The sequence below is a fragment of the Botrytis deweyae genome (assembly GCF_014898535.1).
Source record: "Botrytis deweyae strain B1 chromosome Unknown BDEW_061, whole genome shotgun sequence".
Taxonomy (NCBI): domain Eukaryota; kingdom Fungi; phylum Ascomycota; class Leotiomycetes; order Helotiales; family Sclerotiniaceae; genus Botrytis; species Botrytis deweyae.
In genome coordinates this window covers 135071-160609 of record NW_024066268.1, presented here as the reverse complement: position 1 = coordinate 160609, position 25539 = coordinate 135071, and the positions used below count along the sequence as shown (strand labels likewise).

At 42.4% G+C, this 25539-nt stretch overlaps 9 protein-coding genes across 9 annotated transcripts; 6 read left to right on the top strand and 3 right to left on the bottom strand.

Annotated features, from left to right (window-relative positions):
- Window positions 1-1839: 1839 nt before the first annotated feature.
- On the top strand, window positions 1840-2667 carry EAE98_012243 (uncharacterized protein). Its single transcript, XM_038959868.1, has 3 exons — window positions 1840-2067; window positions 2124-2233; window positions 2373-2667. Exons 1-3 carry the CDS (start codon window positions 1980-1982, stop codon window positions 2469-2471), a joined length of 297 nt encoding a protein of 98 aa, XP_038803808.1. The 5' UTR covers window positions 1840-1979; the 3' UTR covers window positions 2472-2667.
- Window positions 2668-3162: 495 nt separating this feature from the next.
- EAE98_012242 (uncharacterized protein) lies at window positions 3163-7911 on the top strand (the record flags this gene model as incomplete). Its single annotated transcript, XM_038959867.1, has 2 exons — window positions 3163-3373; window positions 3425-7911. The coding sequence occupies 2 exons, from the start codon at window positions 3163-3165 to the stop codon at window positions 7909-7911; spliced, it is 4698 nt and encodes a 1565-aa protein (XP_038803807.1).
- A 504-nt stretch (window positions 7912-8415) lies between these two features.
- On the top strand, window positions 8416-9660 carry EAE98_012241 (uncharacterized protein; the record flags this gene model as incomplete). Its single annotated transcript, XM_038959866.1, has 5 exons — window positions 8416-8494; window positions 8601-8641; window positions 8858-9118; window positions 9232-9366; window positions 9430-9660. The coding sequence occupies 5 exons, from the start codon at window positions 8416-8418 to the stop codon at window positions 9658-9660; spliced, it is 747 nt and encodes a 248-aa protein (XP_038803806.1).
- Window positions 9661-10289: 629 nt separating this feature from the next.
- EAE98_012240 (uncharacterized protein) lies at window positions 10290-11454 on the bottom strand (the record flags this gene model as incomplete). Its single annotated transcript, XM_038959865.1, has 4 exons — window positions 10290-10858; window positions 11108-11198; window positions 11256-11341; window positions 11394-11454. The coding sequence occupies 4 exons, from the start codon at window positions 11452-11454 to the stop codon at window positions 10290-10292; spliced, it is 807 nt and encodes a 268-aa protein (XP_038803805.1).
- Window positions 11455-12699: 1245 nt separating this feature from the next.
- On the top strand, window positions 12700-16934 carry EAE98_012239 (uncharacterized protein; the record flags this gene model as incomplete). Its single annotated transcript, XM_038959864.1, has 6 exons — window positions 12700-13301; window positions 13485-15024; window positions 15077-15141; window positions 15277-15427; window positions 15501-15785; window positions 15840-16934. The coding sequence occupies 6 exons, from the start codon at window positions 12700-12702 to the stop codon at window positions 16932-16934; spliced, it is 3738 nt and encodes a 1245-aa protein (XP_038803804.1).
- Window positions 16935-17511: 577 nt separating this feature from the next.
- EAE98_012238 (uncharacterized protein) lies at window positions 17512-18607 on the top strand (the record flags this gene model as incomplete). Its single annotated transcript, XM_038959863.1, has 3 exons — window positions 17512-17558; window positions 17625-17938; window positions 18075-18607. The coding sequence occupies 3 exons, from the start codon at window positions 17512-17514 to the stop codon at window positions 18470-18472; spliced, it is 759 nt and encodes a 252-aa protein (XP_038803803.1). The 3' UTR covers window positions 18473-18607.
- Window positions 18608-18721: 114 nt separating this feature from the next.
- EAE98_012237 (uncharacterized protein) lies at window positions 18722-19860 on the bottom strand (the record flags this gene model as incomplete). Its single annotated transcript, XM_038959862.1, has 7 exons — window positions 18722-18983; window positions 19042-19051; window positions 19103-19151; window positions 19226-19551; window positions 19608-19618; window positions 19674-19786; window positions 19846-19860. The coding sequence occupies 7 exons, from the start codon at window positions 19858-19860 to the stop codon at window positions 18722-18724; spliced, it is 786 nt and encodes a 261-aa protein (XP_038803802.1).
- A 683-nt stretch (window positions 19861-20543) lies between these two features.
- On the top strand, window positions 20544-23179 carry EAE98_012236 (uncharacterized protein; the record flags this gene model as incomplete). The annotated part of the gene is made up of 3 exons (XM_038959861.1): window positions 20544-20645; window positions 20713-20883; window positions 20936-23179. The coding sequence occupies 3 exons, from the start codon at window positions 20544-20546 to the stop codon at window positions 23177-23179; spliced, it is 2517 nt and encodes an 838-aa protein (XP_038803801.1).
- A 410-nt stretch (window positions 23180-23589) lies between these two features.
- EAE98_012235 (uncharacterized protein) lies at window positions 23590-24368 on the bottom strand (the record flags this gene model as incomplete). Its single annotated transcript, XM_038959860.1, has 3 exons — window positions 23590-23810; window positions 24051-24281; window positions 24347-24368. The coding sequence occupies 3 exons, from the start codon at window positions 24366-24368 to the stop codon at window positions 23590-23592; spliced, it is 474 nt and encodes a 157-aa protein (XP_038803800.1).
- Between the last annotated feature and the right edge of the window lie 1171 nt (window positions 24369-25539).

Genomic DNA, 25539 nt, shown 5'->3' with positions numbered 1-25539 from the left:
TATAGGTAGATTGCCCAGGTGGTGATTGATGATTGATGATTGATGATTACGATCAACTCCGTTTGATAGCCACGTTCTAATGTTACACTATATCATCACTAGCTATTAACTGGTACATCTCTCTCACACTGGCTCACTGGCTCACTGGCTCACTGGCTCACTGGCTCACTGGCTCACTGGCTCACTGGCTCGACTGGCGGACTACAACTACAACGCATTGCGAACAGACATCGAGAATAGAAATTATCCAAACGTTCTTGCCATGTTCATCTTGTCCTAGTTCGTTTCAATAGTGAAAGAAATGCTTGTTCTGTTAATAAGTCTGTTAAGTCTGTTAAGTCTGTAAACATGCCGCTTTTCAATGCAGACTCCTCAAAGGCGAAATGTATGGCTAATAAGACTCCATTGGATTTAGGTAAAGAGGCTGGGAAATGAGAAAGATGCAACTTTCCATAATAAAAGGGCGGTTACGCTGAAGAGTACGAGGTCTGATTATTCATTACCTAGTACTTATTGAGGTGGTTAATGTTTTCTTCTTGTCCAATCATTTAATTGCATCATCAAATGTTGAAGCATCGTAATGTCGTCGTTCCTTTCTCTCTCATGGTACAAGAGTACTTGGAGGTAATTATATATATGCGATTGAGTGCCACAGAAACCTTTCTTCTGGGAGATTCATTTCGCTGCTTGAAGTCCACATGGAGATGAAAGACTGGTATGCGGGTTGGAATCGAGGGTCATGTAAAACAAGATAACCCCCTATCAAATGTTTCTCACCATCTCATCTATGGAACCAGATCTAGGACTGAACGATTTATTGACTTGTCGTTCGTCAAAATTAAAGTTGCCATGCCATGTCATGTCAGAGACTTTTGACATTGTGATGTGGCACTCATGCAAGACATCGTCTCTAATCCAAAACTCTCAGTGAATGCATACATCATCAGTCAATGCATTGATCTACATTGCTTCGAAAATAGTAGTCGTCGCCCTTGCTTGTATCTTCGCCGATGTTTTCAAAATAGTTATTGTGAAATCTGTCGGTCTCATAATCCCTGATGGCTGTGTTGCTTTGCTCTAGGTTTTCGGAAATGAGATCCGATAGTTTAGATACTGGTTGGTTTGATCGTCCGGAAAATAAATTCGTAAGCTTACGGAGTAAACTTGAGCTGGCTGGGCTGGGCTTCTTGGAAAGTTGGGATTGGTTTTGATGCAGGTCGCAGCTGGTGTGTATGTGAGATTGTTCTCTTCTCCCTTCCTAGAAGTTCCAACTTCCTACATCTTCAAGTCTGTGAAACTGGGTAGACGCGAAAGCGATGTAGTTGGTAGAGGTGGTCGATGTGGCTGGCGATGGGGCTTCCTTTGAGGTTCATCCAACGTTGGAAGGAAAAGAAAGGAGCAATATCAACAAACCCCTATCCTTCGTCATTATGATACAATTTCGAAAAGGAACGTTCTCGGTGAAGCTTCAAAAGAATATACACAATGCGTTCTCGAAGCTTCCTGCCCTACGATTGATCGTCAATAGAGGGGTAGATGAAAAGCCAATCAATCAGATATCTCAATACAGTAAGTGGAGAGGAATTCCCATACTTTTTCACAGTTTTGCGATTCCTTAGAGTTGGTACGATCTCTTTCTTGATTCTTTCTTTGAAAAATAGCGGGTACCTTACATACTAGGTAGATGTTGATGTTAAGTGACGTCTGTTCTGTGGTATGGTGGTGTTTTGATAGCAAGGCAAGGCAAGGCAAGGCAAGGCAATCTAGTTGGTGCTTGGGAAAAGCTTTCATTATGACGTATTGCTCGAATCTCCAACTTCTACCTACCTATTTTATAGTCGACTTGATACCCCTCATCGACTTTTAATTCTTCATACTCTTCCACGTTCAAATCAATCAACCATATAATAAATACCTCACACTATCTACATTTTCTCTCAATTCACACCAAACCCATATCAATCAATCAATCAATCAAAATGAGCTCCAACGTCGATCAACAACTCCACGAGAACCACGAGAGATTCCACGAGGGAAAGGAGAACAGCCATCAAGCACTCGACTCCAGTAAGATTTATTGAACTCTTGAAGTTTGAAGAATCACAAGCTAATCAATCAAACAGAGGATGAGAGATCCATTGCAAACAAGTTGGCTCGTGAGGAGCAACGTGAGAACGAACCTGAGGAGATGAGCAAGGAGGACAGAGCCGCAAAGGAAGATGCTACCCTCCCAGTAAGTCATTACCTATCCATCCATACATACACACTTTTGCACAATAATACTTCACTCCATACTCCATCTTATGTCGGATTTCGGTTGCATGTCTAGATGTCTGCTCTGTTCAAAACTGTACTAACATTTATGCTACTAGGCCAAGATGCACGGCAATGAGCCAAGCAGAGGTGCTACAATCGATCAACAGTTGAGAGAGGAAGAGGAGGCTGAGTTGAAGAGAAAGGGAAAGGCTTAAATGGAATGCATACCAAATGAATGTGTTACAAGCAAGTAAATGAATTTATACCCACCAGTATATTCATGGGATGATGGGTTGTCTGAAACCCCTATCGTTGGAGTTATGAAATGAGCTGGGAAACTCACTGTACTTTATAAATGCCATCATTGGCGACGAGACATGATATTATAATCAATGACCTTTTATCACTTCATCTGATGATTTTTACCCTATGCAATAGAGTATAACAGTAGGATGTCATGGAAGATTTTCAGACCGTATTGAAACCATTCTCTGATGTATTCCAATGTTGTGATGAATTGCTCAAAAATCACGGAGAAATGTTCTCTTGGAATATTGAACGAAACACTTGCTGTTGATGAATTCATGGTGATGATTTCATGAAATGTTCAATTGTACCGGGTATCCACTTAGGTAGTTGGCTAGCTCAAGATAGATACATATCAGATAATGACCGCCCTATCGCTTAGTAATCACCTCCATTCGTAAACCATCATCTTCAAACCGACAACTCCAAATGCTTTGCGCCAACCACAACGATTTTACAATTATTTAGTGGATATGATTCACTGCCATACTTGATATCGTTGTCGTACTACAGCTTCCGGGAGCTTTACTTCATTGCTTCAATAAATAAGAACAGCAATATCCATGACTTCAGGCAGATGAACTTCTGCTCATCACAACCATGGGTCAAGGTTTCTCCCTCACGACGCTCTCGGCGGGCTCTGCAGGTATTGATGTACCAGAACTCTCGGATTTGGTCTACGAAAAGTCTATGGGAACTGCCCGATTTATGAAAAGTATTCGTGCTCGTAGCCAAGATGGAGTTGTACTTGTCAAAGTTGTCGTCAAGCCTTATGCCATGGATCTCAAGAAGTACAGGAAGAAGATAGTCCGTGAGTTGTGTATATGGATTTCTTTTGATGGGATCTAATTTATTTGTATAGGAGAACGAAAAGCCCTGGCTGATGTCCCAAATGCGCTCCCCTATCAACGTATCGCGGAAACAGAAACGAATGGTTATCTTGTTCGACAATATTTATATAGCTCCCTATACGATCGCATGAGTACTAGACCTTTTCTGGAAGATATCGAGAAGAAATGGCTTGCGTTTCAACTTTTATGCGCCGTCCGTGACTGTCATGCTAGAGATGTGTTCCATGGAGATATAAAGACGGAGAATACATTAGTAACCTCATGGAATTGGTTATATCTGTCTGATTTCTCTTCTTCTTTTAAGCCAACAAACTTACCGGAAGATAACCCTGCGGATTTCTCCTATTATTTTGATACTGCCGGACGCAGAACATGCTATTTAGCTCCGGAACGGTTTTTGGCGACAGGAGAAACACCAGATCCCAAAGCACCAATAACTTGGGCTATGGATGTCTTTAGTGTTGGTTGCGTGATAGCGGAACTTTTCACTGAAGCTCCAATTTTCACATTGAGTCAATTGTATCAATATCGCAGAGGGGAGTACGATCCAGTCACCTCGTTGCTCAATCGAATAACAGATAAAGATGTACGAGAAATGGTGTCACATATGATACAATTGAGTCCTGAGTCTAGATACTCAGCAGAAGAGTACTTGCAATTTTGGAGGAAGAAAGTCTTCCCAGATTACTTTTACAGTTTTTTACATCAATACATGGGTTTAATTACCGATCCATCATCTGGAAGAGCGCCAATATCTGGGTCATCGGCAAATCTTGGTGAGGCCGATGAACGTATTGATCGTATCTATTACGACTTTGATAAGATTTCTTACTTCTTAGGTTATGAGAATGAAAAACCAACACCAGCTTTCAAGAGTATATCTACAGGAACAGGCTTACAACCAATACCTGTACATCTCAACATACCAAATAATGAGCATTTCGCTTCTGCTCTTGGTAGACGACCTATAGATGATGGAACTTTGATTTTTCTAACATTAGTTGTATCATCAATGCGAAATACTGCGAGAGCCACTGCAAAGATTCGAGCTTGCGATATATTACTAGCTTTTGCCGAAAGGTTGACTGACGAAGCAAAACTCGATCGGGTTCTACCATATATTATGACTTTACTCACCGATAAATCTGAGCTTGTGAAAGTAACAGCTATTCGAACAATAACTCAACTTTTGGCTCTTGTTACAGTGGTTTCACCTATAAATGCACATGTATTTCCAGAATACATCTTGCCACGAATGCAGATTTTCCTCCCCGGTTCACCTACAGAACCAGGACCTTTAGTAAGGGCGACCTATGCAGCATGTATAGGAAGCCTTGCCAGTTCAGCCTCTAAATTTCTCGACATGGTTGCAACTTTGAGGTCAGATGGTTCACTTCCTTCTACGGATCCAGATGCCGACGATGCTAATGGAAAGGATGCTCCATTTCAAGGGCTATTTGACACAGCTCGAGATGAGCTTATTGAAGTCTTCGAAGGACATACTAAGGCTTTGATTACAGATAGTGACTCTGCTGTCAAAAGAGCTTTTCTAGGATCCGTGCCGGAGTTATGTATGTTTTTCGGCACAGCAGACTCGAATGACATTATTTTGAGTCATCTAAATACTTACTTGAATGATCGAAATTGGATGTTGAAGTGTGCTTTCTTCGAGACCATTGTTGGGGTTGCAACTTTCTTAGGCGGTATCAGCCTTGAAGAATTTATACTACCGTTGATGGTTCAGGCTCTAACAGATCCTGAAGATTTTGTAGTAAGAAGTGTCCTTCACTCATTTGCTGATATGGCACAGCTGGGTTTGTTCCAACGATCAAAGATTTGGGAGATGGTAGATGTTGTCAGTCGCTTCACAATGCATCCTAACATTTGGATCAGAGAGGCAGCAGTGAATTTTATCTCATCGGCAACTATTTTTTTGTCCAGTGCAGATATTTTATGCATCATCTTACCACTTGTCCGTCCATATCTAAAGACAGGTGTCAACGATTACTCAGAGATCACTTTACTTAATGCTTTGAAAAAACCACTATCGAGGGCAGTCCTTGATATGTCTATCAATTGGGCGAATAAAGTGGATAGAGGAATATTTTGGAAACCTGTGAATCAGTTACGAACATTCTCTTTCAGTTCAAGCACTTTTGTACCTACTGTCTCATCTAAAGAGTCTGGTCATCATGCTTTATCCAGAATACCAAAGAATGAAGAAGATGAACAATGGCTGGCAAAACTACGAAACATAGGAATGAGTCACGAAGATGAAGCAAAGCTGATCGCTTTGAGAGAGTATATATGGCGCCTTGCACCTTCCAAAGTCAGAGAAGGTCCAACACATCCAACCTATCTCAATAATGTCATCAATCTCCGAAGTTTCAACATTACACCACAAACAGTGATGTTTGATGAACAGATTACAGAAGAACCACCTCGCAAAATCAACAACGGTTCAGAGATCAATGGAGAGCAACACTCTATAGCCGACGCTTTACTTGATGCTTCCATGACTATTGATGATTCAATCGCTAAAAGGAAACGCTCTGCATTGAATAGTCATAGATCGAAAGCTGGCTTACCAATTACTACTAATGGATTAGAGCCACACTCTCCAACTTTATCACCTGCATTCTTATCTCCTACGGATACCTCAACTCCAAGGTCATCTATGACACCACGAAAAGGATCTCTAGTCCGTCCTGGAAGTTCAGACACAACAGCTCAAATGAGCGACGATGGAACCGCGTCACTACTGGGCGCTATGTCTATTGAATCAGGGGATACTATTCGTGGTATCCGTCATAAGTCTTCTGCTATGACTTTGATGAATCGCAAGGAGCCAGGGAAAAGTGTTCCCGAGACAAGTACTACCTCAACAAATGCTTTCGGCAAGGTTGAAGGACCTTTCTCACAACCTCTTCAACCTTTGTCGATTAATTTGGCAAAAGATCAAGATGCCTCTGCGAACAATGAAATACGATTCAGAGCGGCTCATACTTATTCAGGCAATGATCCAAACATACTCAAAATGCTGGATGCCATGTATGTGGATAATTACCCTAATGATATCGCCGAATTCGGACCTATGATTGCTCCTTCGAGTCGACGCCGAGCTATTAATAGGAATAGTAATCAAGCTGGGGATAAACCCTGGAGACCTGAAGGTAGTCTTGTAGCTACTTTTGCTGAGCATGTTGGACCAATACATCACATAGCTGTTGCTCCAGATCATGTATTCTTCCTCACAGGTGGAGATGATGGTTGCGTAAAAGTGTGGGATACTGGTAGACTGGAACGAAATATCGCTCATCGATCCAGACAGACGCACAAACATGCAGATGATGCCAAAGTTACTGCGTTATGCTTTGTGGAACATACACATTCATTTGTGAGCTGTGGAAGTGATGGAAGCATCAACGTAGTCAAAGTTGATTTCATCCAAAGTGGTGGTGTGGGAAGATATAGTAAACTTCGCCTCTTACGTGAATACAAGCTACCAAAAGACGAATTTGCTATATGGGCAGAGCACTTTAAATTAGAAACGAATTCGATTTTACTCATCGCTACGAATCGTTCAAGAGTACTAGCTATTGATCTAAGAGCCATGACAATCCTTTATATTCTAGAGAATCCTGTTCATCACGGCACTCCAACATGTTTCTGTGTCGATAAAAAACGTAATTGGTTATTACTAGGAACTTCACATGGTATCTTGGATCTATGGGATTTACGTTTCAAGGTCCGTTTAAAGGCTTGGGGTGTTCCAGGATCCACATCTATTTACAGAATTCGAATCCATCCTACTAGAGGTCGAGGTAGATGGGTATGTGTTGCTGGTGGTAGTGGACAAGGAGAAATTACCGTCTGGGATGTTGAAAAGACACAATGTCGAGAAGTGTATCGATCTGGATCAAGTCGAGAGGCGCCAAAGAATTATGAACCTTGGCCTGTTGATGAAGATCGTCCAGAAGGTATGCTTGGTCGCTTTGCAGGGGCCCTCGAACCAACAGCCAGTGTCTCAAATTATGGAATTCGTGCTATGATTGCTGGTACGGATGCTAATGATGATAATCGTGATGGTAAATATGGGTTTGTTATTACTGGTGGTTCAGACCGTAAGATTCGATTCTGGGATTTATCACGCGTAGAAAGTTCAATGGTTGTGAGTGGGTTAGAGACTGATGAGCTCAAACCATCATATACTTCCTCACATCCGACTCCGATACTTACATTGAACCACGAGCGAGTACCTAGACAAACCCCAACAGCTCCTAATGCTGGGACAAGAGATAGAGGTAATGATGGAGGTAGATCTGAAGCAAGCAGTAGAGGAAATGGAAAGGCGCCAAGGAGTACGATTATTTCATTACAAGGACATCAATTATTGAGGGCGCATTTGGATTCAATTTTGGATGTGGCGTTGTTAGAGAGTCCCTATGGAATGGTGGTTAGTGTCGATAGAGGAGGAGTTATCTTTGTCTTCCAGTGAGTCGGGATGATTTATGAAAATATATGAAGGATCGGAGTTATTTGAATGGAAACGGTAGTGAACACAACTATGGGAATGAGGAGGGGAATCGGGTTATTGTATTTTTTGAGATGTATGATATAACCTTATAGAGATTGAGCAATAAGCTCTTGCATCTATTAGACAATAACTAGTAATAAGTGATTGTAATATAATTTACCTGGATGAATTGATATTAATCGCATATATTTCAGATGGAATGAATCCTTGTGTGCACCTACTACCTCCTAATGGAATGAATGCCTCTCGAGTGCCTCCAAAAGGCTGACAATTGAAAACCGGTTAGCGCGAAATCAAAGCTTAGCTTACCAAAATAATTTCTAGATTGCGAGCATCATGATATCAGCCTTGCGACCCATTCACGCACCTCACGACCCTACGACCTTCACATATATCCTCCTCACATCTCTTCGTATCCCGCCAACAGAACAATTTATTGACTAACTTTGGAAACATCAATCAATCATGCGTCTCACAGCCGACTTAATCCAATCCTCCCTTTCCTATCTCAATCCGCTCAAGGAACGCGAATTAGATCTTCGAGGTGCGTTTTAAATCTTTGATTTTCCTGTTAAGAACGGAGGGGAGGCTCCCTATACTACACTTTTGAAAAGAGCTGAGTTGATACTGGTTTGTTTGGTGGTTTGCAGGTCATAAGATTCCGGCGGTGGAAAATTTGGGGGTTGCGGGGGTGAGTTTTATTGTCTTTTCTTGTTTCTGTTGTTTTCTTGGGGCTTGGTTGTTTGTTGGTTTGGGGTTGGGAGAGGGGAGTGGTAGGGTAAGAGTAAGGTCGAGGGGAATTGGAAGGATGGTGGGAGGAAGACGAGTTCTTTTCCTTTGGCTCTGCCTTTAGCTTTAACTTACAAGCTTCACATACCCGCAAAGTAGTATACTAACAGGAACTTAGCCACACGACGCAATCGATTTCACAGACAATGATATTCAACTACTCAGCAACTTCCCACTCAGTCCTCGTTTAAGAACGCTTCTCCTAGCTCGCAATCGCGTCTCGAGTATCTCACCTACGTTGGCGAATTCGTTGCCAAATTTGACCACGTTGGTTTTGACGAGTAATAATGTAGCTGAGTTGGCGGACTTGGATGGATTGGCTGGGTGTGCGAGGTTGACGAGTTTGGTTTTGATGGAGAATCCGGTGACTAGGAAGGAGGTGCGTTATTTTTTGTTTTGTTTTGTGTTGGGGAGAATGAGGGGATTGGTTTGATGTTGTTGGAAAATGAAGAAGGGAGTTGGATGAAGCTAATTGATGGGTGCGAATAATAGCATTACAGAGAATGGATTCTCTTTCGATGTCCTAATGTGCGATTTCTGGATTACAAGAAAGTCAAAGCTGTAGAGCGGGAAAGAGCTCGAGAGTTATTTGGTACATTTGCAGAACCATCTGCTCTTGCATCAAAGGTAAGCTTACATTCTTCTTGGTCTTCTCCTAAGACTGCCATACTAACATGTCCATTCTCACAGATCATGGGCATTAAATCTCACACATTCGACACATCCAGCATCACCAATGGCGCATCCACATCGTCAAGTTCCAAGTCTTACCGCGTCAAGCTTACCGATTCCGAACGAAAGAAGGTCGAGGAATTAATCAAGAATGCAAAGAGTTTGCAAGAGATTATTAAATTGGAGAAGGAGTTGAATGAAGGAAGAGTTCCGGCGGCTGCGCAAGGCGATGATCCAATGGAAGAATAGAGTGGGAGAAAGTGAGGAGAAGAGAGGAACGAAATTGCATGTCGGTGCTATCAAGGAGGGGTTATAATAAATGCGTACCTACCTACCTAGTTAAAGCGCTTTAGGTCCAGTCCCGTTGGGATGAAAGGATATGAGAGGATATGAATAGGATGATATTAAATCATGATATATCCAAAGGAGAGAGAGAAAAAGTACTTCATATTGGTTGCATATTGCTGGGCGTTTTGGGTGAGAGGGTGTTGCTGATGTGTATATGTGATGGAATGCAATGAATGGATAGCATAGCATAGCATAGCATAGCATTCTACTCTCCACAGAAGGAAATTCCACGGCTTTGCAAATCAATTTCTATTTACATTGTTTATCTAGTTCCCTTGTTTGTGTTTTTGACTTTGTAAACCAATGCATTGTGATATCTATAATACGTACTCCCATACCCGCGCACTCAACCAACTACATCGCCTCCTGTCTACAATACAAACTCCTCTCCCTCCTTCCTTATCATCTCAACTCAACCACATCTCCGGTGCAAGAAACTCAAAAAAAAAGAAAAGGGAATGCACGTGAGAATCCAAAAAAAAAATCCCCGAAAAGCACAACCCATGACATGACATGACATGTCATACTGACTAACTCATCTCGACATCATCATCTTCTTCCTCATTGTGGTCGTCGCTATTAGCTTGACTCTCCATCCGCAATTGCGCATTAGGATCTTCGTCTTCGGTGGCGGTGCTGACTCTTCGCTGTTCTTGCTGTTTTTGAGGTTTGTTGGTGGGGGTGAAGCCGTTGGGGATGGTGATGGGGTGGGCGGGGGTGGTGGCGGTGGTAGTTTGGGTGGGGGAGTTGTTTTGAGTTTGGGGTTGAGATGGGGGTTGGGGTTGGATTTGGTTGAGAGCTGGTGTGGAAGTGGATGCATCGGCGGAGTCGTCTAATAGGCCGGAGACGGAGACGCGGGGAGGTGCTGTGTCGAGGAGGGGGGATTGAGGGAAGGAGTTGGGGTTTGCGGTTGGGGCTGAGGGGCCGGCGTACGAGGTGGCGGGTTGGGGAAAGGGAGGGTTGGTGGGGGGGATGGTGGATTTGGATTTTGCGAGGTTGTTGGCTAGGTGGGCGTTGGCTTTGACGAGTTTGAGGGGGACGGTCTTGGGGACGATGTCGCTGAGAAATTCGAGGTTGTCGATGTGGGAGACGGCGGAGGCTGGGGGATGTTAGTGGGGGGTGAGAGAAGGGGGGTGAGAGAAGGGGGGTGAGAGAAGGGGGGTGAGAGAAGGGGGTTGAGAGAAGGGGGTTGAGAGAAGGGGGGTGAGAGAAGGGGGGTGAGAGAAGGGGGGTGAGAGAAGGGGGGGAAGAGAGAGGATAGTCGGACATATAGGGGGTTGGTGATAGGCATTGAGTTGGTGGTGGAAGGAGAATCTTAATGAAGCAGTTGAAGAGAGGAGAGACTTACAAAGATCACGATATTGAATGTTACGACGAGGTTTACGTTCAGACTTGACAACATTGTGGCCTGATTCGGCCATGTATTGAATGAACATTTCCTGAAATGCATACTTAGCTTTTGTATGAAGGATATCAGATAGAGATGGAAAACATACAGTGGCTAGAGTAATAACGAATGCGGCATTGTTGGAACACATGTTTATGTCTTGATCAGTCCCAATTATCTTCTTGATACGTGATACTGGTGAATGTTAGTTGGCAAGAGGAAATTTTAGGGATGTTCTAAAACTTACAAGGTAATTGAGTTGTTCCTGTTACCTCTTGAGGAGGAACTGAAGAATAATTGGAAGGCATAGTAACGGCTGGGCTTAAAAAACGGTTTGGTTGAAAATTATTACTGAGAAGATCTATCTGTAGGACACTTAGTGATTTGGTTCTTGATGTAACAAACTTGACATTCTATACAGAATGTGAACGAATATGTGAAGTATCTTTGTACCATGGAGTTTGATACCATGTCACTGCAGTAGACGCAAACCAAACACTTGTAGGTTATGATACTCTCAGTGTGATATCAAAACGTGATCACGTGTACATTGAAAAAGGGGAGAGTTCAACAAACACAATTGTGATATGGTCTTCTTTGAAGTAAAGTTGATTCAACTAGAATCAAATGGAGAGCTTCTTTTAAACAGTGGTGATATACACATAAGACCTCTGCAATATCCCGAGTTTATATATTTCCCAGACTTTCTCAGGAAGGACATCGAGAGTATCATATCAAACTCTACATGAGGAATTCAACCATTCATTAATGAAGAACAATATGTCGCGTACCTTTTTAGAAATATAATAAACTTGGATTATTTGAAGGTGTCAAGAAGTTCGTACCCAAGTTGAGTTCATACAGGATCGAGGGAACCAAATAAAAAGAAATAGAGCTCTCGCGTTCGAGGAGTGAGTACATGAATGTTCTTATGGTTAACCGTAGAAATCAATGTAGTCACGTGATCATTAAGCTCCATTCAATTCATCCTCAATGAATGAATGCATCCCTCGTAAATTTCGAGGTTTTAAGTTAATCATATCGACTATGAACAATCATCTATTAATGGGTGTATATCTACACCATTCCCATCAAGAAAGATGGCAAACCCTAGTGTTCAACCTTCCCCTCACTAAGCACATAAGTACCTGTTGTTCATTACCATGAAGCTGCCACTAGTAAATAGTCATGACGCTGGCATTTTGGACTAAGTAAACAAAGGCAGTTTTAGCAAATATCTTCGACCTATCACTAGATTCCGCATCTAGTAACTTTTAAACCCTGGAAATAATGACAAGTAAAGAGCTTACAAGTCAAAGATCAAGTCTTGAAGTTGCCAATCAAGACTTCGCTCAGAGCTGCTATCTTTTTAGGCTTTTCTAAGATGCGGTTTCCCCTCCAGATACTCCGGTCAGTGCCGTGGGTTCCTTCTTCTAATGTATTGTTTATGAGTGCTTCTGAGAGTAATTCCTCTTCCAATCTCTCTCAATCGTTACATCAACTCTCTCTTTTTTGCTTCGTCAACATTTTTGGGTATCCCACCTCTACTTACAATGGCTTCCATTGCTCCAGGCGATCTTAATTACTTCACTTGTACTTTGGGTGAAGCCAGTAGTAGAAAATTAACTCCAGTCGATGAATATGACACAATCAATGAACTCCTCGATCACCATGCTGAGAAGTATGGAGATCAACTAGCTATAGCGATCCCTGAAGAAATCGTCAATAGGAAGGATTCTGGAGACAACTCAAACAATGGATCATATTATGGTACCAAACGAGTATTGAATGGTCAAGGAGCATCTTCATTCTCCAGTTCTCCGTCTTCCAATGATGGAAGAAAAGGCACAAGACATATCTCACCAGAAAGGAATTCAATACAAGTTTCGAATGGCAATGGAGTTAATGGCGCTGGTACTGAATTGGCTCGTACAGAATGGAAGGTCCATCTTTATAATTTCCAGGAACTTCGAGATGGTTCATTGAGATTGTCCCACAAATTAGCATCTTCCGAGGAGCTTCTTCCATTTGACAATACGACTGCAAGAGATTCAACACGCACCAAGTGTGTCGGTCTCATGGGTAGAAGTGATTTGGCTTTTCTATTCAGGTGGCTAGCATTAATGCGATTGGGAGTATCCGTTATGGTCATGGTGTAAGTTGCAAATATCTCCAGGCTTGAGCCCTTCTTTTTGGCGGGGCATTTTGCTGTAGACTGGATGGAAAGTTCAATATTTGAAAGCAGTCCAAATTTCAAAATTTCGTTGAAGAACTAAACCATCAAATGATGAATTGAATTCTGGAACTGATATCATCCGTTCATACTGACACAATATAGGCCATCACTTAGCTCGGAAGCTGTCCAGCATCTTTGCAACCAATGCGATATCGATATTGTATTTTACGACGTTGATCTCCGACAACAGTATGTGGAAATCCAGAAACTCGAGAAGATCTCACGCAACACTCCACTTCAGATGCGGGGGTATTCAAGGAAATCTACTATGGAATTAACATCACATGTCGAGAGAGTTCCATCACTTATTCCATCGTATAAGGTCACGGGTAAAACCCCAGCTTACAATCATCATACATCTGGCACCTCTGGCCTTCCGAAGCCCGTTCCCTACACTCACCATGTTGCATGCGGAGTTCTGCCAATTTTGGATGGTCGCGGAACATTGTCATTTACCACAACACCTCTATACACCGGCGGTATTGCAGATTGTTTGCGTGCTTGGACGAGTTTATCAACAATCTGTCTTGCCCCTGATGGCCAGCACCCACTTACTTCGGAGACAATCATTAATTGTTTCTCGCAAATAAAAGAGAAGTATGAATCATCTATTCGTAGATTGCACGAATTCGGAACACGACACAGGTCCAAATCGCTTACGCGTAGATTGTCCAATCAACTTCCAAAGTCAATATACTTCTCTTGTGTCCCGACAATAGCACAAATGCTTTCTACGACATCTAGAGGACTTGAATTTCTTCGTACAATGGATATCGTGGGTGTAGGTGGCGCTAGTTTGCCAGAAGAAGACGGAAAACTGCTCATCTCGGAAGGAATCAATCTTGTTTCTCGTTATGGTAGTGCAGAATGCTCATTTCTTCTCTCGACTCACCGAGATTACAAAACCGACAAAGAGTGGCAATATTTCAGAGCTCCGGAAGGTGTTAATTCCCTCAAGTTTGAACCATTAAATGATGGTTCTAATAGATTTGAACTGGTGGTAATGAGTGACTGGCCACAATTTCCAAAGGCAAATCGAGAGGATGGATGCTTCGCAACAAGTGATTTATTTGAGCCACATCCTTCTATAAAGAATGCATGGAAGCATGTTGGTAGAGGTGATGCCCAAATCACTCTTTCTACTGGGAAGAAATTCGATCCTATTTACACCGAAGAAGCGTTGAAGAGGTTTCCAGATATAAAAGATGCGTTTGTCTTCGGAAATGGTCAAATGTACCCTGGAGTAATAATCATCAAGTCTCAAAACGCTACAAGTAATTTCAGCGATGATGAGTTCAGGGACATTATTTGGCCGTATGTCGAGGACGTGAACGAAATGGTTCCACCCCATGCAAAAATCTACAAAGATATGTTAGTCTTGAAGCCACACACCGATTTTTTGGAAAAGACCGCCAAGGGAACTACAAAGAGGCAAAGCGCCAACATGCACTATGATTCCGATATCAAAAGTGCTTATGATGGCGATGCGTCAGCGCTCAACAGTAAAGTTTCATTAGAAAGTGTAATGGAAGTTGTCAAAACAGCCATTGGCGCTCCAATAGACCTGAAATATGACTCCGACTTTCGGGCTCATCAAATCGATTCTGTTCAGGCGACGCGGATTCGATCACATCTCAATTTGGTAACTAAATTTTATTCTTGAAGTTAATATCTTCACGCTGATGAATCTGCAGGCATTCCTTCGCGGATCTAAACCCTTTCCTTGGAACTTAGTCTACCAATGTGGTAGTGTCACAGCGTAAGTACTCGATCATTAATGATACAAGGCATTGATTTTGTCAAATGTTCTTCTCATATATCATTTATTGTATACTCAAGACTCCGAGATGGTAAAATTTATCTACTGCAGTAAGAGACTGACAACGTGAACTAGGCTTACCGAATACATCAAAGCCTCTCAGAACGGATCCATTCCCGAGAATGAGAAAAATGAAGCGCATCAGATGAACAGCATTGTTGAACACTATAGTAAATCATTCAAGGACGAAACAGAATCATGTAACACACCTGACAAAGAAACCATAGTAAGTGTTGAATCAATTGGTGTATATGGCATACACAATGCCTCTAAGAGGAATGTTTTAACGAATGACACAGATTGTAACTGGAGTCACTGGTACTCTCGGTGTGAATATAGTCGAATTGTTGCAATATATGACTACAAGTCATGAGGCACTTCGGATCGTTTGCTTCGTTCGAGCCAAGAATGACGAACAAGCTCGTGAGAGAGTAGAACGGGCGTTACAGTCTCATTATCCCGAAAACTTGGAATTCACTGCCTCAAATATCGAATGCAGAGCTGTGAAATTAGATCAAATTGAATTAGGCCTCTCAAGAGATGTATTGGAAGATCTTCGTCAAAATGCTACCACAATCATTCATGTAACTTTCCCCAGTCAACAATCATGATTGATACATACTGATGCTAGATTACAGGCAGCCTGGGAGGTTAATTTCTCTATTCCCTTGAAAGATTTCACCGAGCAGTTTCAAGGACTTCGCAACTTGATCAATTTCTCCCTATCTGGGGAAGCACCGAAGCATCTTGTCTTCTGTTCATCTACTGCAAGCGTGGCTAACACTAAAATCTATAAAGAGGAGGACTTCAAAATTATAGAAACTATAAATTGCAATCCTTTGGATGCTGGCCCGTTGGGTTACTCGAAGAGTAAGTGGGTTGCTGAAGCGATCTGCTCTTCAGCATGTAATATGACAAGAGCAAATATTAGTATTGTGAGGATTGGTCAACTATCAGGAAACACTTTCAATGGAAGCTGGAACGAAAAGGAAGCATGGCCACTGATGCTAAGCACTGGGGGCCCTGAATGTCTAAACTCTCTCCCAGAACTCGACATTCCACTTTCCTGGCTTCCAGTCAATACTGCAGCTGCAGCTGTGATTGAAATTGCTTGTCAAAAGACTTATTGGAAGCCTCTACAACCACCACCATCCCCACACGAAGCAAATGTCTTTCATCTAGTAAATAATTCAACTAATATAACATGGAAGCACTTGTTAAAGTGGATTGGTCACGAGGGCAAGACTGAGGAATTCGGAAAATGGCTGCAACGTGCTGGATCGCCAAGTCCCGAGGGATTGAAAGAAAATCACCCGGCAAGATCATTAATTGGCTTTTGGAAAGATATGGAAAAGCAAAATAAGGAGGATTCTATGGAAAAGGCAACATTTGGTCTTTTAAGAACAAGACAGGTTTCTGCGACCATGAGTGACTTCACTGACATTGATGAAGTGTATGTGAAAACTATCTGGGGATGGGTTCAAGCTATTGCACAAAAGTGGGAAGATGAGAATAATGGCGAATCAAAGAAGAAAGCTTCCTCATTGAAATCAGAAGATTCTTTGAGAGCGGAATCACCTGTGGGATCGGAAGCGTCAAAGGATTCGGTAGCATCTTTGAAATCGGACGACGATGAAGGTGTTAGTGGTGTTAATGGTGTTCCAAAGAGAGTTGTACGCGTTTCGATGGACTCGTCTTTGGGATCGGATTCAAATATTCCTCAGAAAAAGTAGGCTTAACTACTGGTCAGCGATGGAATCCAGTCCTTATAATAAGTATGTTATGGACATAGCTTAACTCGAGGGTGTTTGGTAGTAAGGGTCGATTGCAAGGTAATCACTACATCCATGTATTATTAACAGGGTATTATTTTACCAATAAAAGCAATGCTAAAATTCATTATTCAATTGCTCCTCATTATGAAAATAAACTTGTTGTCGATGACGATATCCATGAGTAGGTACTCTTGTTGTCTTTCATGAATCAGGAGGCATGATGGTGAATGCCCAAATGCTCGGGTTAAACATTGAGCTGATCTTGCACAGAGAAATCTGTCTTGACAGTGTTTATTTGTATACCTACCCATTGATAATTCTTGAATCAGAGTTTAGTCACTAGATGGCCCAAATACTTTCCTAATAATCACAGTTGTGGTCATCGGCTTGAAACTCACCAGAAACTCACCAGAAACTCATGCCTTAGGCACAAACGTCTGTCGCAAGGCACCAAGTAATAATATAGCTAAGCTCCAACATGAAGCTTCTCTCAATCTCACCATCTTAATCGCAAACAACTCAAGAAATCACCACCATGTCTACTACCAACGCACCCAGTGGCTCACCCCCACCAAACGCTACGTACGTGTCATTGCACCCCGACACGTCCTAGCCTTCCTTCCCTAACCCACAAACTAACAAATCTAGACTCTACGTCAACAATCTCGAAGAATCGATCAAGCCGGCCGCGCTCATCGAAGCCCTCACGGAACTCTTCTCCGAATACGGCACCATTTTGGAAATCATCGCAAAGACGAATTTGAAGGCCAAGGGACAGGCATTCATTGTCTTTGAAGATGTAGAGAGTGCGACCAAGGCGATTGAGGATATTCAAGGCTTTGAGCTCTTTGGGAAGGAAATGCGAATTGCGTATGCGAAAACCAGGAGTGATGCTAGTGTGAAGAGGGAAGGGGGGAATGAGGAATTGGAGGTTCATAAGAGGAGGAGATTGGCAGAGAAGGGTGAGTTCTCTTTTTTTTTTCTCTGTCTTTGGTTATTTGGTCTCCTTGCGATTGTGCGGGATTGAATATACATGCGGATATGGATGATCTACAAAATAATGGCATGGCTAACGAAATCTACTATTTGCCCCTACAGAAAGAAAAAAGGCCGCCGAACTCACACTCCGTCCTACGACCGGTCCTCCTCTTGCCAACCCAGCAGATCTCGCTGCACGACCCATCAAAGCTACTCGTGGCGCTGGACTCAAATCTTCCAATCCTGCTGCGGCAGCCGTCGTACCGGATGAATACTTACCTCCTAACAAGATTCTCTTTGTGCAGAATCTACCCGAAGAATATGATGTTGATATGTTGACAAGCATCTTTGGACGATTTGAGGGCTTTAGAGAAGTAAGATTGGTGCCGGGAAGAAAGGGTATTGCATTTGTGGAGTATGAGACTGAAACAGGAAGTATTGGTGCTAAGGAAAATACAGCGGGTATGGCTTTGGGAGATGAGCAGAAGGTTATCAAGGTCACTTATCAAAGACAGTAAGTTGTGAAGGGGGTGTTTCTACATGAAGGCATCATGAGGGGATTTCAGATTGCGTGCCCATTGGTATGGAAGGTCATTGCAACATCGAATGAAATACTTCATAGATTGCTCTTCACGAATGAGTAAAGCTAAATAGAGAAAACAATGCTCAATCTTAATTACAGTATTCGCTAATGCTACATGATATTCATTCGGTTTGATGACCCGATTGGTGAAACTTAAAACAAGTAAAATGGCATCCGTGAGGCATCAGAAAATGACATCCGCATCTTCCTCATCACCTAGAATATCTCCAGTATGGGTAGAATTCTCCTTTTCACTACCTTCGGCCTTCTCCTTCTCTGCTGCCGCTTCTTTCTTCGCCTTCATCTCTGCATCTTGAGCAGCTGTATCCCTCTGCTTCTTGTTTTGAACCTTCTTCAATCGGAAGAATTCTTCTCTGTCCAATTCATCGAGCTCTGAGTTGATGTATTTGATGGTGTTTTCTGTACGTGGGATAATCACATGTTCACTGTTATTTGGTTAGTATGAATTAATGGGGGGTGTGATGTAATGGTAGAAAGACTAACATTGCGTTTACTATATCAAATTAGTATATGTTATGTGCTTTAGATCTAGAATTCAACTTACCTCTCCTGTTCACAACCTTGATAACCTCATCCAAAATAACAAAAGCAGTCTGATCACAACATATCAGCCCCATTCAACACATCTTCCCTCCCCTGGTTCGGGCTGGTCCTATTCTTAACATACCTGCAAACTGGCTAATTCCACCAATGTCTCCACAGCTCTCGCATAAGTCTCCCTACATCTTTGTACCTGTTGACCACCCTTTCCCAAACCCGTCAAGCCAAAATCATTATTGCCTTCCGTTGTGTAGCTTTCAAAAGCCGGCAAGAATACACCAGATACATTCTCTTGCTTCGTCCGTACACGAAATCGTGCCGATTTTGCGGATTCTTGTACTTGGTAACCAATATCTCCTCCTACCGCATAGGTTACTTCTGCCAGAGAAAAGGCGGCTATCTGCATTACTCGACCCATCTTTCGTTTGGCTTCATCGATTCTGCGGGTGATTTCTGGAGTAGAGTTAGGAATATTTGAGAGAATACTGGTATGAGAGCAGTGTAAATACCTCGGAAACGTCTGCGCAATGAGAGTCAGTAAGGCAAAGAGCTTGTTGGGTTGGGGGTAAACATACTTAGTTAAAGCTTCACTCTTTCTCTTTAATAAATCATGACCAGTTTGCGCTCCCTTCAACTTCGACTTCATCAATCCCAAGGACTGTCGTGTTGGGAAAACAGCTTCTCGATTCTATATTATGTTAGTTAAGAAGATATATGAATCCATTGGAATTGGTTGCTTTGTCTTACCCCGGCTCCAGACATTTTGGTAGCTTTTCAATTTGATTAGACGATTGGCAATGTAATACTCCTGTGAGCTCAACTCCTCTCTATCAATTCAAGCGTAAAGGGGAACTCTCCAAGTATAAAGAGAGGGCTGTTGTAGAGTGGAAGAGAAGGCTGATAAGAAGTTGTTGATTAAGCTCTCGCTCCCACTTCATGGTTGTAACTGCCCAAGTCCAAGCTCATGGGGGTGTGAACTTAGCGCTTCTCAAACAAAATACGCTGGCTCGGCTGATTACTGTTATATCTCAATTCTTTTCACGTGATTCAAGTAGATCTCAATCTTCGGACATTGTATCTTTGGTTAGGAAGAATAGGTAGAGAGATTGATTATCATTATTCACTCCTCGAGTGGATATCAGACATCTTTAGTACTTTTACTAGACACCAGACTCTTTCCATCTTTTGTCTCTTCCTTTACTGATTCTTATTCCCTCGGGTAGAAGAGGTTTACATTTCCCCCAATACTGTCGCTTAGTCTCCCGTAGTGCTAATGACCCTGGAGTAGCATTGAGTAGCAAAGTCGGTTGATTGTTGGTACGGAAAAAAAAAGAGGTCGAACGACCAGATCAGACCAACCCAACACCCTCGACGTCTTTTAAGACGGTCATCCAAATATTTCTTCCTCTTGGGACTGATCGCATTCTCTGTTTTCCAGGCAGAGAATGCCTGGAGAGTTGCTCCCTATAATGGCTGCTCCCAGCGTCCCCGAAATAAAATCCGCCTTAACCTTATCGATTCGAGGAAAGCCAGATTTATATCTTATTGTACGTCTATTCCCTCAGATACCATACAATCTCATTAAACGATCACGTTGACTAATTCAATCGATAGTCTGAAGAAGATACCATCTATGAGCAGGATATCCTTCGCGATCCAGGCAGTACGAAGCCTTGGTTGGCATACATCGAGTTCAAATTTCAGCATGGCACAAAACTCGAGCAAGCTTTCGTTTTGGAACGAGCTTGTTTACAATTACCCAGATCTTACAAGTTATGGAAAATGGTATACATCTATGCGCGCAAACCCCGCTTTAATATTCGCTGACGAAAAATAGTACCTTACATTACGAATGAAGCATTTGGGAAAGTTGAATCCTGCAGCTTTTGCCCCCGAATATGCCAAAGTTAACGCGCTTTACGAAAGAGCCTTGATTCTTTTGAATAAGATGCCGAAAATCTGGGAGATGTACCTTCAATTTTTGCTACTCCAACCCCTCGTTACTCTCACGCGCCGAACTTTCGATCGAGCACTTCGAGCTTTACCCATTACACAACATAACAGAATTTGGGCCCTTTACCGTCCTTTTGCGAATTCCGCGTCAGGTTCTACAGCTGTTAAGATATGGCGACGTTACATGCAGATCCATCCGGAGGATGCCGAAGATTTTATTGAACTCTTAATTGAGATGAAACTTTATACTGAGGCCGTCAAGAAATATATGGATATACTTAATAACCCAAAATTCCGGAGTAAACATGGAAAGGGCCATTATCAATTATGGAGTGAGATGGTAGATCTTCTTGTGGAGCATGCCAAGGAAGTTGAAACTGGAGATGAAATCGGAATTGATGTCGAAAAAATTATTCGAAGTGGCATTGATAGATTTGCGGATCAGAGAGGAAAATTATGGTCCGGTTTAGCAACATACTGGATCACTCGGGGTAGTTTTGAACGGGCAAGAGATGTATTTGAAGAGGGAATCACTACAGTTATGACCGTTCGGGATTTCACACTGATATTCGATTCTTATGCCGAATTCGAGGAATCGATTACTGGGGTTCTAATGGAAGCGGCTGCAGTTCGATCAGAGAAGGGTATTGTGGACGAAAATGCAGACTTTGATTTGGATATTCGAATGATGAGATTCGAGCAACTTATGGATCGTCGACCATTCTTACTGAACGACGTATTATTGCGGCAAAATCCAAGCAATGTACCCGAATGGATGAAACGTATTTCTCTGTGGGGGGACAACAAAGTTGAAGTGGTTAAAGCATACACAGATGCAATTGCTGCTATTCAGCCGAAGAAAGCCGTTGGACAGTTTCACGAATTATGGTCAAATTACGCCAAGTTCTACGAAGAGGGTGGGGATTTACGTAATGCTCGTGTTATCTTTGAAAAGGCAGTGAAAGTACCTTTCAAATCTGTGGCGGAACTTGCTGATACTTGGATTGAATGGGCGGAGATGGAATTAAGAAACGAAAACTTCGATGAAGCTGTAAAGATTATGGCAAAGGCAGTTCAGGCACCGAAACGATCCAATGTTGATTATTTCGACGAGACTCTCTCACCTCAACAAAGAGTTCACAAGAGCTGGAAGTTGTGGAGTTTCTATGTAGACTTGGTGGAGAGTGTTAGCACATTGGAAGAAACCAAGAAGATATACGAACGAACATTCGAACTTCGAATTGCAACACCACAAACTGTTGTCAATTACGCCAATTTACTGGAGGAGAACAAATATTTCGAAGAGTCATTCAAAATTTACGAGAGAGGATTGGATCTATTTAGCTATCCGGTAGCATTCGAACTCTGGAATTTATACTTGACCAAGGCAGTTGATAGAAAAATTGGTATCGAACGTCTTCGAGATTTATTCGAGCAGGCAGTCGAAGGATGTCCTCCTAGATTTGCCAAAGTATTGTATCTTATGTATGGAAATCTCGAGGAGGAGCGGGGTCTAGCGAGACATGCCATGAGGATTTACGAAAGAGCAACTCGGGCTGTCTCTGATGAGGATCGCGCAGATATGTTCAACTTTTACATCACCAAGTCGGCCTCCAATTTCGGTTTACCTTCAACACGACCAATTTACGAAAGAGCTATTGCGGCACTACCAGATAAAGATGCCAGAGATATGTGTTTGAAATTCGCCGATATGGAGAAACGATTGGGTGAGATTGATCGTGCAAGAGCAATTTACGGACACGCATCTCAATTTTGCGACCCTCGAACAAGTCCAACCTTTTGGTCAAAATGGGAATCTTTCGAGGTTCAACACGGAAACGAAGATACGTTCAAAGAGATGCTTCGTATCAAGAGAAGTGTTCAAGCACAATATAATACTGATGTCAATTTTATTGCTTCTCAAGCTCTTGCTCGAAGTCAAGCGAAATCTGATGAGGATGGAGAAGAAGCTGCAGATGCAATGGCAGCATTAGAACGCGAGGCAAGAGCTCCTGTTGGATTCGTGCCAGCAAGCACAGGTCCTCAAGGAGGAAATATCAAGCAACCAGAAATAGTTGTTACTGAAAATCCTGATGCTATCGAATTAGATGGTATGGATGATGATTGAGGGAGTAGTTTGAATGGGGTTTCATCGGTGGGGGAGGTTAAAATACGGGAACGTCAATCAAAGGGAGTTTGGACATAGTGGGAATTTGAGATCCCAAGGATTCTCAATGCATAGGACGGCGTTTTCAATCGGGTTTACAAACGATCAAGACACTGTTGTCTGCAAATGTATATGTATGTTATTGGTATCATAGGTACAGGCGGTGGAAATATTAAAGATTGCTTCGCTAAATGATGGAAATTGTGTTTTCCAAAATTTTCCTCATATCTCTCATACAAATTTCCCTTCGGATTCATTTTTACATAATTCATCAACACTACTTAGGTATTCATATGTCAAATCTCTTTTCTTCTTGGATGAAATTCCCTTGTTCTCTTTCCAACTTCACAGTCTCGTCCTATCCTATCCAATCACTCGCTTTTGCTAGCTCTCCTTCCACCCTGATATCCTCCCTCCTTGTTGCGACTCCCACCAAGACCGAAGATTCCCATGTATCCTTTCTCCGCGTGTGTTGCATGAAAAACGGCATCACGATCAATATGCTTATCCACATGACCATCGCGAGAACTTGGTGTTGCGTAGATTGAACCTTTCCGTTTTTGGAAACGAGAAGGGGGTGTTTTTGAAGCGTCTGGATGATTGGGTGAGTTGTGTTAGTGTTGTTATCGATTTTGGCGGGAGGATACAGGAGAAAGAGAATTGGAATTAAAGGGGGAGGAAATAAGAGATGAAGAGAGTGGAGCTTGGGTTGGAAGGTATGATGAATGGGGTAATGTAAAAGGAGATGGTGATGAGGAAGGAAGGGATGGTAATAACAATGGTGATGAGGAGGGATGTGATGAACGACGACTGAGAGGGAAAACCAACGAACCCCATTCATCAGAACTTAATCTTCGATCTTGATTTGGTGATCCGGAATGTGTGTTTGTTGCGTTTGGAGAGCTGGGCGTGGGGATGTTCATGGGACTTGTGCCTTGGGTTTTGGAAGCGAATGGGTTGTTGTTCATGGGGTCTTTGCGTTGGGCGGCGAAGGGATCATCGTGAGAGAGACCCATAGGAGAGGTTGGAGAAGTGGGTGAGGTGGGAGATGGGCTGTGGTGAGCTGAAGAAATGGGAGAACGGTATTAGTTGAATCATTTGGAACTTGAAGGTTGGATGAGAACGAACTTTGTGTTTGTGGTGAGGCCATATTTATTCTGATGGATATTTCGCTTGTGTGATGATAATCTGTCTTGTCGACGTTTTGGGTTATCGTTTCTGCAGCTTCATGTAATTTGATGCAGAAATTTTGTTTCTCAGTGTAAAAATGCAGATATATTACTGCGACAGGTTTGGTTTGTTCGAAATTGAAGACTTCCCAATTGATATTGATTGATTACATGAACACAAAGACCAAGATCAAGCCAAGAGGAAGGACGGCTGCTCCTCTGTTATTTAAAGATCCCAGGTATGACGGACTACGACGCACATCTCCGTTGAGACGGCAGGAATAAGAGGTCAACTCTATCATAATTACAAAAATTTGTCATGCCACGATTCTTTGTTCTCTTTGTAGCTTGCCAGACGAGAGTGCAAGATGGAGAATTCCCCGCATGTTCATTTCTGCGTTGTGGAAAGAGTGGGCTAATAATGTGAGAGATGGATCGAGAGGAATACAATTCAGAAGAATTAATCCATCTGATTGGGTGATGTGTACTTGTCTTACACAAATGGTAAAGGCAATGCACTTGGCGAGAAGAGTGGCTTTGTGTAACATGAGGAATGAGAAATCATTGGAGGGGACGACAAAGCACTCGAAGAACCCAAGCTCGCTTAGACGAATCGGAGAAGGGATATGAGGGCGGGGATTTGATGACGTATAATTCTATCTGAATTGATCAAAAAGATTGTGGTGTGTAAAGAAAAAAGTCTTGCGATTGTGGACGCAAATCTTGGATAGACTTGGTTGTTTATTATGCTCAGATATTACAAGGAAGATAAATAACGTATTGCTGTTTAGCTCATGATCACTTGGTCTCTTGACATATATTATTTTGCGCCCAGACCGTGGGGAGATGGGGGTTTGTGGCCCATGAAAGAATGAACGTTCGCCACCTAGTATAGTGGGAAATGTTGTGCTAAGGACAGAGTGGCTGTGATATGGTTGGCAGCAGTCATTGAAATACCAATGAAGTGGGAAGAAAGTGAAGGATCGACAAATCTTGTGACTTATTTTGGTGAAGTGTGATGCGTGGGTTGTGTAAATGATGGGTTTGTTGATCGGAGGTCACAACATAATAGGTATGAATGTGGAGATAAAAATGAAGTCGCTTGTACCCAGAATGCGATGAAGATTGAGGGGGGTTGTGAAACTCGAAGTT